The 14,394-nt window shown below is 38.9% G+C and overlaps 1 protein-coding gene across 9 annotated transcripts in view; it reads right to left on the reverse strand.

Moving 5' to 3' along the window:
• Positions 1 to 13,591, reverse strand: part of LOC134223829 (ras-related protein Rab-8A) — a 54,731-nt gene extending 41,140 nt beyond the window's left edge. Inside the window, exons 1-3 of one of the 9 annotated variants that reach the window (XM_062703045.1) lie at positions 13,425 to 13,591; positions 13,165 to 13,369; positions 10,330 to 10,645 (exon numbers count right to left, since the gene is read on the reverse strand). In XM_062703045.1, the coding sequence (XP_062559029.1) occupies positions 10,330 to 10,453 (124 nt within the window). In that variant the 5' untranslated portion in view covers positions 10,454 to 10,645; positions 13,165 to 13,369; positions 13,425 to 13,591. Of the gene's footprint in view, positions 1 to 10,329; positions 10,646 to 13,164 lie in introns of all 9 variants that reach the window. The other 8 variants (XM_062703051.1, XM_062703046.1, XM_062703050.1 and 5 more) reach the window with 8 other exon arrangements.
• Between the last annotated feature and the right edge of the window lie 803 nt (positions 13,592 to 14,394).

Genomic DNA, 14,394 nt, shown 5'->3' on the forward strand with positions numbered 1-14,394 from the left:
TGTCTGTGTCAACTTGACTTCTCCATGTTACTAAATGTGGATAAGTGTGTAATCTAAGATTCAAGAATCTTCTTCGAATTATCTATAAATGAAATTCGATATTAGTATATTTCTGAAAGTTTTCAAGCATTTCCATAATTACTTAATGCATAAAGATCTCGATTTTTTTGAAACTTGAAATTTTTGAAACTCTTTAGATGTGGAATAAATTCCACGAAATATTGTCATAATCAATAATTAATCCTAAAGTGTTTTTTATGAGTCATAAATTCCATGAGACTTCAGAAGCAATCAAATCGATCTGAATTGTGCTGCAAAAGAAATGTTTTCTGATACGAACTGGTTTCTAAATCTATTTTTTTTATCCTAAAAAATAAATTCTAACTAAAGCAGGCACAAAAGAGTTTTCCGATGATCCTTATGAAATCGCCAAAAAAATAAATGGAACAAGATCTTTTGAGGATTATAAAAATATTTCTTTAATGCTATCTCTGTTGTGAGTGCGAAGGTTGCCTAAGTTTTGTCCTAATACTTTCAATGGAATGCGTAGTTGATTTTTCTGTCATTCTAATAAAGATTCTTAAGTTTTATAATTTTATATCTTTCTGTGCCAGAATTATATAGCGAGAGCAAAAAGCTCCATAGGAATTTGATCAACTGTTTTGCGGCATACCTTGCGATTAACTCGAAGATTTTCGAAAGAATGGTGGTTCGAAATTTCATTGATCGGATTTGTGTACATGTGCTCATTTTGATGTAGTTGCTTCAGTCTTTTTTGAAGCGGATGGTAGTTTAATAGAACAGAAATATTTATATCTTAATACAATTATGTTTTTATGTTTCTGGGACCAGGATACTAGTCAAACAAATGCAGAACAAATTTATTATTTTAAGCTAGCAACTGAATTAGAAGCGGCATTGATTTTAGCTTAAAAATCGATAAAATGTTCCCGGGGGTCCAACTTAAATATGTCGATGCTTTGCTGAACAAATGGTCATAGATGTGATAACGCAACAAAAAATATGTTTATAGAATTCATAATCAAAATTAAGAAATATGTAGGAAATATGTAAATGAAATAAAAACTGACTAAGTTGGAATTACTTTTCAAAATTTTCTGGGGGGGGGGGGCACAAGTAGGTCTGGGGGGGGCCAGCCCCCCCCCCCTTCCCCCCAGCCACCCCTTATTTAGGCCAATGATGACAAGTGAAGACATTCCACAAAAAAGCTCAAAATAATTTTCTTGCGCGAAAACGTGGGCACAAGAACAACACGTGTTCCGTCGTTTCCTCTAAACCTGCGCACACCTGACACTCGGGCGAGGCCGAGTGTCCAATCCGGTGTACACACTTAAAATAAATCGCCGAATTCGGTAAAATTTTACCGAAATCTCAACAGCAGAACAGTTCGGTAAATAATTTAACTGATTTTCGGTGATTTTGACAGTTGAGCAATGGAAAAAATTACAAAAAATCTGTAAAATAAATTACCGAACAGTTCTGCTGTTGAGATTTCGGTAAAATTTACCGAATACGGTGAAATGAGATAAGTGTGTAGATACTGTCTGAAGCAACCATGGCCTGTAAGGGCCTGGGTCAGGTGGAAAGTGATTTTCCCATGGAGTCTCTTGACCCAAGTGCCTATCTCCGGTATCAACATATGTGTCCATCTTACCTGCACTGTGATTTTGCAGCACGCTTAAACGCCGGGCACTTCGAACCTCCCATGGGGTGCTTGCTGTTCGCAGCTTTGCTGGAACAAATCAAACAGTTGGGAGGGTTCGTGCAGCATTGTGCCTTATGTCCCTCCAATCCGCAGCGTCGGCAGAGCTTGCTTCTGCCAGGGCCTTTGCAGTCCCATTGCTTGTGCCCCGGTTCCAGGCACTTGAAGCAAACTTCGGGTTGCTCGTATACACGCTAAAAATGAACTACTCAAAATTGAGTCGAATCCGACTCATTTTCATTAAAAACGGGACAACTCAAAATTTGAGTAAAAGATACTACTTCAATAAAATGATGATTGCACTTAAACGAGGAGTCTGTTTGTCGTAAAATGCACTTAGATAGATAGATAAACTTGATTCGCATCTGTCGTATTAAAAATTGATGGTGGGCGTCTCCACTTCACACTGTCGCCGCAGTGCCGTGACGAGCTCTTCGACTTCGGTGATCTCGTCCAAGTCTTTAACCCTTAGATTCACCTCCGTCGTGAGTGCCCTCACCTTGACCGTCTCGCCTAGGACTCCTCCGCCAACTTCTTGTAGGGAGCGCCCTTTTGCGAGACGCCCCGCTTTAGCTCGAGGATCATCTCGCCCATCCGGGTACGTCTTATTCGACGTACGTCGGCACCGAGTTCATCGATCTTGACGTCACTTCTCATCGCCTTCAAGACGTGCGAGTACTTAGCCTCTTCCGTCTTCCGGCACGGGTCGCGTAACGCCTTGGGATTAGGGTTAGGGACGATGGTCCTCTTGGTCGCACCCCCTCACTCTAGCTGATGTCAGAAGGACAACAGTGCCCTGGCTGCACTATCAGCTAAGTACAAAACCCTTAGCTGGCGGTCGATTGTCATCGGAAGACCCGTGGAAGCGTGAGATTGGAATTTGTGAGGACCAGAGCTATATAGGTCGCTCCTTCCCAGACGTCAACTCACCATTTCGCAGCCCGTGTGTGTGTGTGCAAACTAATCTCACTCATTTTTCAGACACTTATCCTTAACCGATTTGCTCGCTGATTTGCTCTTGTTGCATTCGACGCAGAATCTTGTCTCATTGTTTCGTATTGAAAATTGGCCGAATCTGACAATGGGCTTCGGAGTTATGGCCAAAATATATTTTTAAACTAGAAAAATTCCCTCTAGCTTTCTAGGCACTTACTCTTAGCTGATTTGCTCGCAACAAGTTTCATTCGACGCAGAATCTTGTCTCATTGTTTCCTATTGAAAATTGGACAGATCAGACTATGGGTTTCGAAGTAATGGCCAAAATTCATTTTTATACATGAGAAACCTGTACAAAGTTCTCACTCATTTTTAGGCACTTATCCTTAATCGATTTGCTCGCAACAAGTTTCACCACCTCGTATTACTTTTACATATACGTATTTCGACCTCAACTGTACACACCAAATTTTCTTTTTGTGATCCAGCAAAATAATTTGCTAAAAGCATATCAGCAATTCTCAGTTTGCTGAAATACAGCATTTTTTTCTGAAAGTTTACTAGATGACAGTATTGAGAAATACTGTTTGCATCCAGTAAACATATTGCTGTAAATCAGTAATGTAGCTGTCATTTCGATGAATATTACCAATCAGTCAATAAAAGTACCGAAAACCAGCAAAAATAATTGGTGAATGGAAAACAGCAAATCATTTATTGCTGAAAAACAGCAATTGCTGTTTTTCTTTTGTTAAAAACCGTTTGACAACATGGCTGATTAATGAAGTATATATTGCACATTAATACAGTCTCCTTTTTAATTTTTCATTGCTAATTGACTAAGTTTCGTGTTTCACATTAAAACGAATGGCAGGAACCAATATTAAGAGGAATTGTGACACAGGAAAGTCAACACTTTGGTGGACCAAGATTTTATTTGAAAAGGCATTGCCGTAAGTACGAACCAATTAACATATTTTTTGCTCATAAGCTCCAAACTATACAAAATGATAAATACTAGGTCAACTTATAATTACAACTAATTGACTTGATTTGTTTCTCGAAGAACACCTGAATGGCAATGTGGCAGACGAAGATGGCGGTATGGTGATGGACCTGGGAGAACGCGAGCAGGACCTAATCTTACCGGCTCCGAATTTCCAGGAAATCCAGGAGCAGATTGGCCGGCTGAAGAACAACAAAGCCCCTGGGGTTGACCACGGTGGTGAGACACTGGCTAGAGCAGTGCAGCACTGGGTGATTACCATGGTTTGGGAGGAGGAAGTTTTGCCGCAGAAGTGGATGGAAGGTGTCGTGTGTCCCATCTACAAAAAGGGCGATAAACTGGATTGTGGCAACTACCGCGCAATCACATTGCTGAACGCCGCCTACAAGGTACTCTCCCAAATTTTATGCCGTCGACTAGCACCAACTGCAAGGGAGTTCGTGGGGCAGTACCAGGCGGGTTTTATGGGCGAACGCTCCACCACGGACCAGGTGTTCGCCATTCGCCAAGTACTGCAGAAATGCCGCGAATACAACGTGCCCACACATCATCTATTCATCGACTTCATGGCCGCATATGATACAATCGATCGGGACCAGCTATGGCAGCTAATGCATGAACACGGTTTTCCGGATAAACTGTCACGGTTGATCAAAGCGACGATGGATCGAGTGATGTGCGTAGTTCGAGATTCAGGGGCATTCTCGAGTCCCTTCAAAACCCGCAGAGGGTTACGGCAAGATGATGGTCTTTCGTGTCTGCTATTCAACATCGCTTTGGAAGGGGTAATACGAAGAGCAGGGATTAATACGAGTGGTACAATTTTCAATAAGTCCGTCCAGCTATTTGGCTTCGCCGACGACATAGATATTATGGCACGTAACTTTGAGAAGATGGAGGAAGCCTACATCAGACTGAAGAGGGAAGCCAAGCGGATCGGACTAGTCATCAACACGTCGAAGACGAAGTACATGATAGGAAGAGGTTCAAGAGAAGATAATGTGAGCCACCCACCGCGAGTTTGCATCGGTGGTGACGAAATCGAGGTGGTAGAAGAATTTGTGTACTTGGGCTCACTGGTGACTGCCGAAAATGACACCAGCAGAGAAATTCGGAGACGCATAGTGGCTGGAAATCGTACGTACTTTGGACTCCGAAAGACGCTCCGATCGAATAGAGTTCGCCGCCGTACCAAACTGACAATCTACAAAACGCTCATTAGACCGGTAGTCCTCTACGGACACGAGACCTGGACGATGCTCGTGGAGGACCAACGCGCACTTGGAGTTTTGGAAAGGAAAGCGCTGCGTACCATCTATGGTGGGGTGCAGATGGCGGACGGTACGTGGAGGAGGCGAATGAACCACGAGTTGCATCAGCTGCTGGGAGAACCATCCATCGTTCACACCGCGAAAATCGGACGACTGCGGTGGGCCGGGCACGTAGCCAGAATGTCGGACAGTAACCCGGTGAAAATGGTTCTCGACAACGATCAGACGGTCACAAGAAGGCGAGGTGCGCAGCGGGCAAGGTGGATCGATCAGGTGGAAGATGACTTGCAGACCCTCCGTAGACTGCGTGGTTGGCGACGTGTAGCCATGGACCGAGCCGAATGGAGAAGACTCTTATATACCGCACAGGCCACTTCGGCCTTAGTCTGAATAAATAATAATAATAATAATTGTTTCTCATTACTTTTTCAGACAAATGAATCGATACAACAAGTAGAATACTCGAGAAGCGTGAACGGAAAATGAAGATAGATGCTTATCAAGGTGTCTACTCATCTGTAAAAACAAAATTTCCTGACTTTTCCAGGTTTTTTCCAGGTGCTTTACATTGATTTTCAGGCAAAAACAAACGTGCCATATATTTTAGCAGCAAAAGATCAATTCAAAAAAGTAAATATTGCGAAAAACATTATTTTAAAGAATATTTTGGTGGCTCCACAAAACAATGTTGTAAATTACTTAAGAAATTCCTCCAGGAATTCCTTCGCAGGTTCACCCAAAAATTGCTTAAACCATTCAATCAAAATTCCTTCAGGAATCACATAGGAAATTCCTCCAGGTATTCCTTTAAAAATTTATCCATAGATTCCATCGGAAAATCCTCCAGATTTAATTTGAAAATTTCTTTGCTAAAACTTCTCAAGGAAATGTTTCGGAAATTCCTTTAGAGATACATTTGGCGATTCCATTACGATTTTTTGACCCTTCCTTCGGAAGTGTCTATAATTTCACTTTGTATGCGTTACGCAGGTGTGTTACGTATTAATCTATCAAGAAATCTCTTGAATTATTAAATAAAATGTATGGTATTTGAAACAAATTCACTTTGATATTGGAAATATAATTATAACAAATGATATGATATGGAATTATGCCTATTTTTCTAATTTATTTCAAAGAAACAAATGATTTTAATTGAGGAACATATAGAAGCATGTACAAAAAAATCTGCTCAGAAAAGCAAAAACGTAAAAATTGAAAGGGATTTCAAAAATTTCTTCAGTAGAAGCTAGATAGCAAATGTGAGCATGTTTTGAGACACTAATAGATCACTTGAATGCATGTATGTGTGCGTATGTGTGCAAATTCTGAAATTTACTACCATAAAAATCTAGCTTATTTTTAAGGCATTGAACAAGTTTAGTTTTATCAAATTAGACATCCATAAGGCAAAATATATGTTATTATTGAACGCTATTGAGTTTAGTTCAGATTAATGACTGATTTAGTTAGTTCTGGATTAATTAATATGAAGGTCCTTGGAAATTACGAGTACATTATATGCAACCAGCGTTACGATAGTTACTAACCATGTCACAATAGTTATTCAATCCGACGAGCGCCTTATAGATAGGCAGCATGAAGTACAGTACGTTATCATTCGTTGAGTTGTCACTCAACCCATGACATCCGCCTTTGGGTAGGCAATTATTTTGTTACTTTCACGGTAAATCGCCGTGGGAAGCTGAGTAGTTTTATCTCGTTTTAAATGCTGGAGTCTGGAAAAAAATCCTTATAACTAAGGAAGGGTCAAAATCTCACTGTAGGTGGATTAATCTGGGTTTTTTAAGTTCCTTTAGGTGTTTGTTCGAAAATGTCTTGTGAAAATCCCTCGGAAATACCTCTATAAAATACTTTGCAGATTTCTTCAGATATTGGTTAAGTTTTCTATCGGAAATCTCTTTGAATTTTATTTCAGCTGTTTTTCTTTTAAAGAAACTTAAGAAAACTTCTTAAGGAAATGTTCCGGAAATATGTTTGGGAATTTCTTCAGGAAATCCTTCAGAACTTCTTACGAAAACTCCTTCAGGAAATGTGTTGATGCAAAAATATGAGATCGCTGGGTCCATGGCGTTAGGCATAATACCTTCCTTATGTCGTTGGCTGTTTTTGGGGTATATTATGCAACGTAGGAACTTTATTTTAGGAACTTATTCAGAAGTATCTTAAGGAAAACTTTAGAAAACACTTGGAGGAGTTTTTTTCCGGATATTTTGCTTTTAAGAATTCTTTGGAAATAGTTCGAGAATACCTTTAGAAACTCATTTGGAAAATCCATTCGGGAATCCTTCGGCTATTCTTTCAAGAATTCCTTTAGCAAAGATCCAAAATGACTACACACTTTTTTTTTTAATCCCTTCAGGTTTCCTTTCGGGAATTTCTTAAAAAAACCATGAGAAAAATTGTCCGGAAATTCGTTTAGAAATTGCTCCGGGAATTCTTTTCGATTTTTATCTTGGAAATTCCTTCAGAAATAATTTAGAAAATTGCTAATCATTCTTATGGACACTCTTTTATTGATTTCTTTGAATAATTCCTTGGAAAACTGATCCCAAAATTCCTTTGGAATTTCCTCCAGGAACTGCTTTAAAAAATCCTAACTAATTTAGTATTCCTAAATATTCCTAAAAAATTTTTAAATATTTAAAATCTATTTTGTCTCCAGGGCAGCAGGGACTATGTCCAAGGGCTTGACGAACCCTCCCCAGGCCATCTGCGAGTTGTGGTGCATGCAAATATATTATATTAACAATATAGGCAAATATATTATATTAACAGGTCACTTCGGTCTTCCCCATACATCGAAATAGAGACAGAATTAATAATTACTTAAGTAATTACTACACGTAAAAAACAGAATGTTATTTATTATTAATATTTCCAATTTTTTTTTGCCGAAGCAGGCGCTTAATGATATGTATAAGAAAAAACTTATACATCGCATTAGTCACATACATTCCGAAACTTATACTTTTCATTAACTTATGAATGTTATTAGCTTTTTGATATTGGATCATTCATTAGGTGGCATGATGAAGAGTATAAGTATTTTCGAATGGTTTTTTGCCATAACATATAAGGTTATTTTTTTACGTGAAGCAAATACAGCACCATCTGTTATCTGAAATGGTCGATAAACTTGTTATGGCCATTATCTTTTAAGCGTGTAGAGTTGTGAGTTCTTTAGTCACAAAAATAACTCCAATCGGTTCTCTGGAAAATTCTAAATCAGACTAGTAATGTGAGGTTATTAGTAAGCAATTTGAGGAATATGAGAACACGGGGAAAAAACAGCAAGATCTCAATTCCCAACATCGTGCAGTAGACAGAGCTCACTTAACACGATTTTTGACAAAATTTGAAGTCAAATGTGTTATGTTTTGTCGATTGTTTGTAACTCAGAACTTGATGAATTTCATAACACATAAGGGGCATTAGGATAAAACGAGGTCTTGTAGCTTCGTGTAGTGAACCTAATCACCTTTGCACGATTCCCCAGAAATTTCTACAATTTGTCAATCAGCGCAATCCACCCATACCGAACCGAGATATTGAATTTATTCGCGTTATGGACAATTTTTCCCATTGTGCGTTGCCGCTGTCGATATTTTTGCAACAGCGTAGCGTGTCGCTGACCAACATTTGTCACTCCACAAATTGAAATTGCAGCGGAAATTTGGAACACCGAAGAACTATATGTACTGCCGCTAACCGCAAGTCGAGCACATCTGTATATGGCGTCCATATACAGATGTGCTCGACTTGCGATTAGCGGTAGTATAGTGCATCATTTAAATCAATTGAAAAAGACTAATAAATGTACCGAAACTTCTGAGTAGAATAAATATAGCGTTTTAAGAAGTCCGCAAAATTGATAAACACTATATCGAGCTAATCCAGCCCAGTCAGTAACAACCTCAACTGGAAAAATCTCCTTTATTTCCGTGAGAAGAGCTTTTTAATTTAGGGACGTTGGAATTTTGTCCAGCGGCACACGGATGTAGACATATCGGCTGCGGTGCCTCTATTCCTGAATTAGTAAAGTGTACGCCTGATTACTATGAACATTTTGTTTTTGACGAATTTGGAAGAAATGTCAGTTTTACAACACTTCTAGAACTGATGATTTTGATTTCCTCATCAGTTTATCAGTTGAAAAAGTGCAGAAATCTAGCGTAGTGTAACTAAGATGTGCTCGACCAACTTGTAACAGCCCCACACACTTAAATCATTTCACAGATTTCGGTGAATTTTGCTTCATTTCACCGAACCGACGTGTTTATATGATATTTCCTCATGCAAAAATCATTAGTAAAGTTGAGTAAATCTGGAAAAACTAAAATTAGGATTCGCATGGAAATTTCGCATTAGCAGTTCACAACGCGCATTTCCGCCTACTATGCAGGACAACGTCTGCCGGGTCGACTAGTAACTAATAAATCTTGGTGCCCTAAGAGAGACGGCAAGGTGGTGCCCATTACGGGATATGACGAGGTTTCATATAAGACTTCGGTCCATCAGTCAAATCCCGCAAATGTATCCTATTTGGGCACCCTCAACTATTTTATGCCATGTGGCACCAGCAATATAGTCTGTGTCTGGGAATCTCTCTTTTACTATTTTATTGCCTATCTTCTGGTCCAAACACAGAATATACAAAACCTACTTGAACATTTATCACTTACAAGTAAGATAAAATGAAACGTAACACACTTTGCCAACGCAACGGTAATAAATGTTTCAATACAAAACGATGTGTTATCGCTAAATGATTGATTTATTTGCATGATGAGCCAACATTGTATCCTATGCCAATATTACCTCCCGTAACCCTATGAGCAATATCACTTGATATAGAGTAATTTGACTTGACATCATCGTTCACATATCATGTCAAGATTTTCTTTATCAAGTGATATAGCTCATAGTCTGAACGCCGTAGTCAAAGAGTTGATGCCACTACTCGATTTCATGCAAACTATCAAAATGAAGAGTTTTTTGTCACTTTTTCGGCAAGTGAAAGGCACTATTTGGTCTATATTTTTAAATGCGTGTATCACTAAAGTCATTATTCCAGAAGCCATTGCTCGATACCACCAGTACACATAAAATGTTGCAAGCATAAAAACTGATATGTATGATTTTATCAAAATGATTGGATTACCAATGAATGTATCCTATCAAGTTGACAACGAATTACAATTTTCTTCTTGAATAGCTTAGTTAGAAAAACTATACAAAGACATCCAACCGAAGCAAACAAAAAACTGTTATCAAGACGTCATCATACAGAAACAAGTGAGAAACGAATGATAAGTAAAAAATACTTCTTCCGACAGCCCCTGAAACAGTATGACTAAAATGTGACTCACCGATCGTGCTGATGAAGGTCGTGTTGAAGGCATCCTCAGAAAAACGGAACAGGATGCAGGTCTTGCCAACACCGGAATCGCCAATCAGCAGCAACTTGAATAAATAATCGTACGTTTTCGCCATTATTTTGGGTGCTGATATTCTGCTAAGACAGGTTTTCCGTATTTTTTACTTCCACTGAGCTTCTTGCGTAGGGAGCCTTTTAGCCTCGGGGGTCAGATGAATGGATGGATGATTTTTATTTCGTCGCTTTTTCGCTCTTCTTGGACTGATGCTTCTGTTCGTCAACAACTATACTATTGATATCACTCACTGCTAAGGATATATGATATGTTTTATAAATAATCAAAATAATACGAAATATATAAAACTTTAATATAAATATAATATTAATTTAGTCTTTGTTTAAACTCCGGTTTTTTTTTTCGCTATTTTTCTTAGATCACCATATGCACAATTCGTTAAAAACAAAATAATGGTTACCAATCTTTTATTACGATTTATATTTCATATGGTATAAGAGCGAGATTAACGGGCACGAGTATCACCTAGTCGTTTGGCAGTATCATCACTTGACACTTTACCGTTCGATACTAAACGCGGCGAATGACTTCACGCGGCAAATGACTGTCGAAAGGTACGGCCAAACGATACTCCGCAATGCTATTCACCCATAAGAATCAAGTAAACGGGGTGCAGAAAGCGTGGCGGTACCTGGGCGGTACCTTTCCTGAAGGGTACGCCGCGTGCAATTTTGAGAAAATCAGGCAATACTGTTTGGCATGGCATTCTAAGATGACAACGCCTAATATCAGGTTTTAGTTTCAGTGTATTTTTGTGTATACACAATGAAAATCTATAGATTTTCAGGCTTGCGGTAGAACTTAGACAGCTGCGGAAGAACTTTGCGGAATCCGCAAAATGGGAAATTTTTAAAAGATCCTTCTTCTTCTTCAATGGCTCTACATTCCAACTGGAACTTGGCCTGCTTTTCATTTCCTCAGTTATTAATTGAAAGCTGTTCTATGCCCGCCATTGCATTAGTATGTATCTTGTATGGCAAGTACAATGGATATACCATGTCCAGGGTGTCGAGAATGTTTCCAACCCGAAAACATCCTAAACCGGACCGAGAATCGAACTCGCCATCTCCGGATTGGCAATCCTACGCCTTTGCTCGCAAGGCTACTGGAGACCCCCGCAGTATTTTATTGATTGTCAAACGTCAACGTCACAGATACGATGTACAGCAACTAAATTGATAGCCGAAAACAGAGACCGATACGAAAAAGAGTAACTTATTAAAACGACAGCGCTGCGGAGGTGACCAAAATACTCGCGCCCATTAATGATGCTCTAATCGCTTAACAGTTGCGTTATTAGGATTCTTATAACACTCGATTCATTTAAAAGCTACGATAGTGTTTATTGAAACAAGCACTTTTGACTGATGCGGAAGTTAAATGCGAACTGTAAAAAGGTATTATGATCTGGAACAAAATCACCAGAAATTTGAACCTATGCCAAAGCACATCTAAATAAGTTTTCTCGCTTGTACGAGACGAGCCAGCCTCGGGCTGAAAGTCTCGATAATAAAGACAAAAAAAAAGTTTTCTCGAAAAATTATTTGGTACCAGTTATGTACAATCAGAATACTAATGCTCAGCATTTTGGGCGCTTTTTTCCTTTAATTTGCTTTTCACACAATTAAAATTACTATTATAGACCACCAGGGTGTCTACTATATAATGCAAATTCAATCAGACTTTAAAATAAGTTCAACGAATAACGTCGTGTATTTGGGTGTTTTATGTATGTATCGTGAAGATTTTTGCCTTTCTCGTTTTTTATATATTGACCAATTTAAATGTCTTATTGCACTACTCATATCATTTATATAATAAACGAATCCATGTAAAAAGAAGAAGAAGACACACGACGGTGTTAACTTTGACAGATCTTACAGCACAGCTTTGGAAGATTATTTTAAAATGCTTATATTAAATTCTAGACAAAATTTAATTAAAATCTGATTGATGTATGGTACGGAAAAAGTTCCGAACTGTAATAGGATAGGTACTTTTCACTTAGTGAAGGAACCAAAATTAAGTAATATTTTCGTGAAATTAAGTAAAATTCACTTAATATCAAGTAAAATATACTTAATTTTAAATAGAAACTAACCAAAAGTTAGGTACATTTTACTCAACTTTTGTAAACATGAGATTACTTAACGTTGAGTTCCCACACTTTACTGCCCTTGTTGAGTGGTTTTGCTCAAGATTTTTTTTATGTACAGATTATCCGACTTGTCAATATCCCCAACTCAGCCATCTTGGATTTTTGTATGGAATTTCGACATTGTTGTTTCAAAAGGGCGAAAGTCGCAAACGTAAACATTGACTTCTTTTGCTGATTTCAGGAAGATTAGAGACTTCTGGCGCTGTTTTCCACTTCCATTCGATAGAAGACGCGGAGCGCCACCAGTTCCAAGTGGTTGTTAGCTGGGAGCGGTCCTAGTTGTTGAGAAATTTGCAGGAAAAGGCATTGTTTACGTTTGCGACATTGGCCCTTATGAAACAACAGTGTCGATTTATGCTCGTTTGTTTACGTTTTGCACTGAAAATGTATGTTTCCCCCCCGCGCTGGTTATTCCCATCTACTGACGAAGTCGGATAACCTGTACATAAAAAAATCTTGGTTTTGCTCTTCATTTTATGACAACAAAGGGAAGAGGGAGGGAGATGCAAGAGAAAAAGAAGTACCTAAAATTAGGTACTTTTTTCTAACTATCTATCTACATGTAATAGGCTATTATATAAAATAGCGCATACCCTTATCAACTACACCCCGCACACGTCTGGAAAGTTATTTTTTCTTTTCGCACACACCGATAGGATTAGCTTTTTCATCACTTCTACACTGTATTTTTTGCACAACTTCTTTGTTTTTAGCATACAGATTTCAATTGTTGCAAAACTCTCCTTTAGACTATATAGCAAGCGAAATTAATTATATCACCAGATCTGCACAAGCAAACTAAAATCAGACAAAATGAGAACAAAATACGGCAGCAGGCAGGCCAAACACACACTGCGACGACGACCCGCGATGATGACTCTTCTGGTTCCGTTCCGTGGCATAAGACGAACGAACGACGACGGGCAACGAAAAATACTAATGTTCAACACCTTTTTTTTTCTATGACATACTATCCCCGCACTTTTCACTTATTCTGCCGACTGATTGCATGCAGTGAGTGGCGATGGCAAGTGGCGGTGTTTGACGTTTTGTTCGCGACTCGGGAACTCGGCATGCCGTGCACGGAGAAACACGTTTACTCATTAATGGGCAATGAGCTAGACTTTACTAAGGTGGCGCAGATCAGCGCAGCTCGCCACTAGTTGACTCTTTCTCTCTCCCGTTGTTCTTATGCAACGCAAATAGTGACGTCACTATTTGCGTTGCATAAGATCAGCGGGAGAGTAAAAGAGAGAACTAGTGGCACGCAGCGCTGATCTGCGCCACCTTAGTAAAGTCTAGCCCCTTGATTAATGGGTACTTTTTCTTTGCTATCTCTGTCTCTCTGCTGAAAAATTTACCCATTTTGGGAGAATAAGTGGATCTACTCATTTAAATGAGTAAATCCACTTATTCTTCCAAAATGGGTGAATTTTTCAGCAGAGAGAAAGAGATAGCAGAGAAAAAGTACCCATTAATGAGTAAACGATTTTTACCGGGTGCACGGAAGGCATACACGCTCATTTGGATCTACTCAAAAGTGAGTCAAATTTGACTCACTTTGAAAAAAAGTGGAACAGCTCACTTTTGAGTAACCGTATGTTTACTCACTTATGAGTAATGCAGCATCATGTCAAAATTAGAGTAATGCTACGTTTTGACAGGGCAAGTGAGTTGAACAACTCAGTTGAAATCAATTGACTTGCCAAAAGTTGAACATGTTCAACTTTCTTTTCGTTCAAGTGAATTGAATTAAGGTGTTTACACGTTCAGTTCGCGTTCGATTCAAGCGACTTGCTCAATTCACTTGCCTTGTCTAAACG

Source organism: Armigeres subalbatus, chromosome 3 (assembly GCF_024139115.2).
Source record: "Armigeres subalbatus isolate Guangzhou_Male chromosome 3, GZ_Asu_2, whole genome shotgun sequence".
NCBI lineage: Eukaryota > Metazoa > Arthropoda > Insecta > Diptera > Culicidae > Armigeres > Armigeres subalbatus.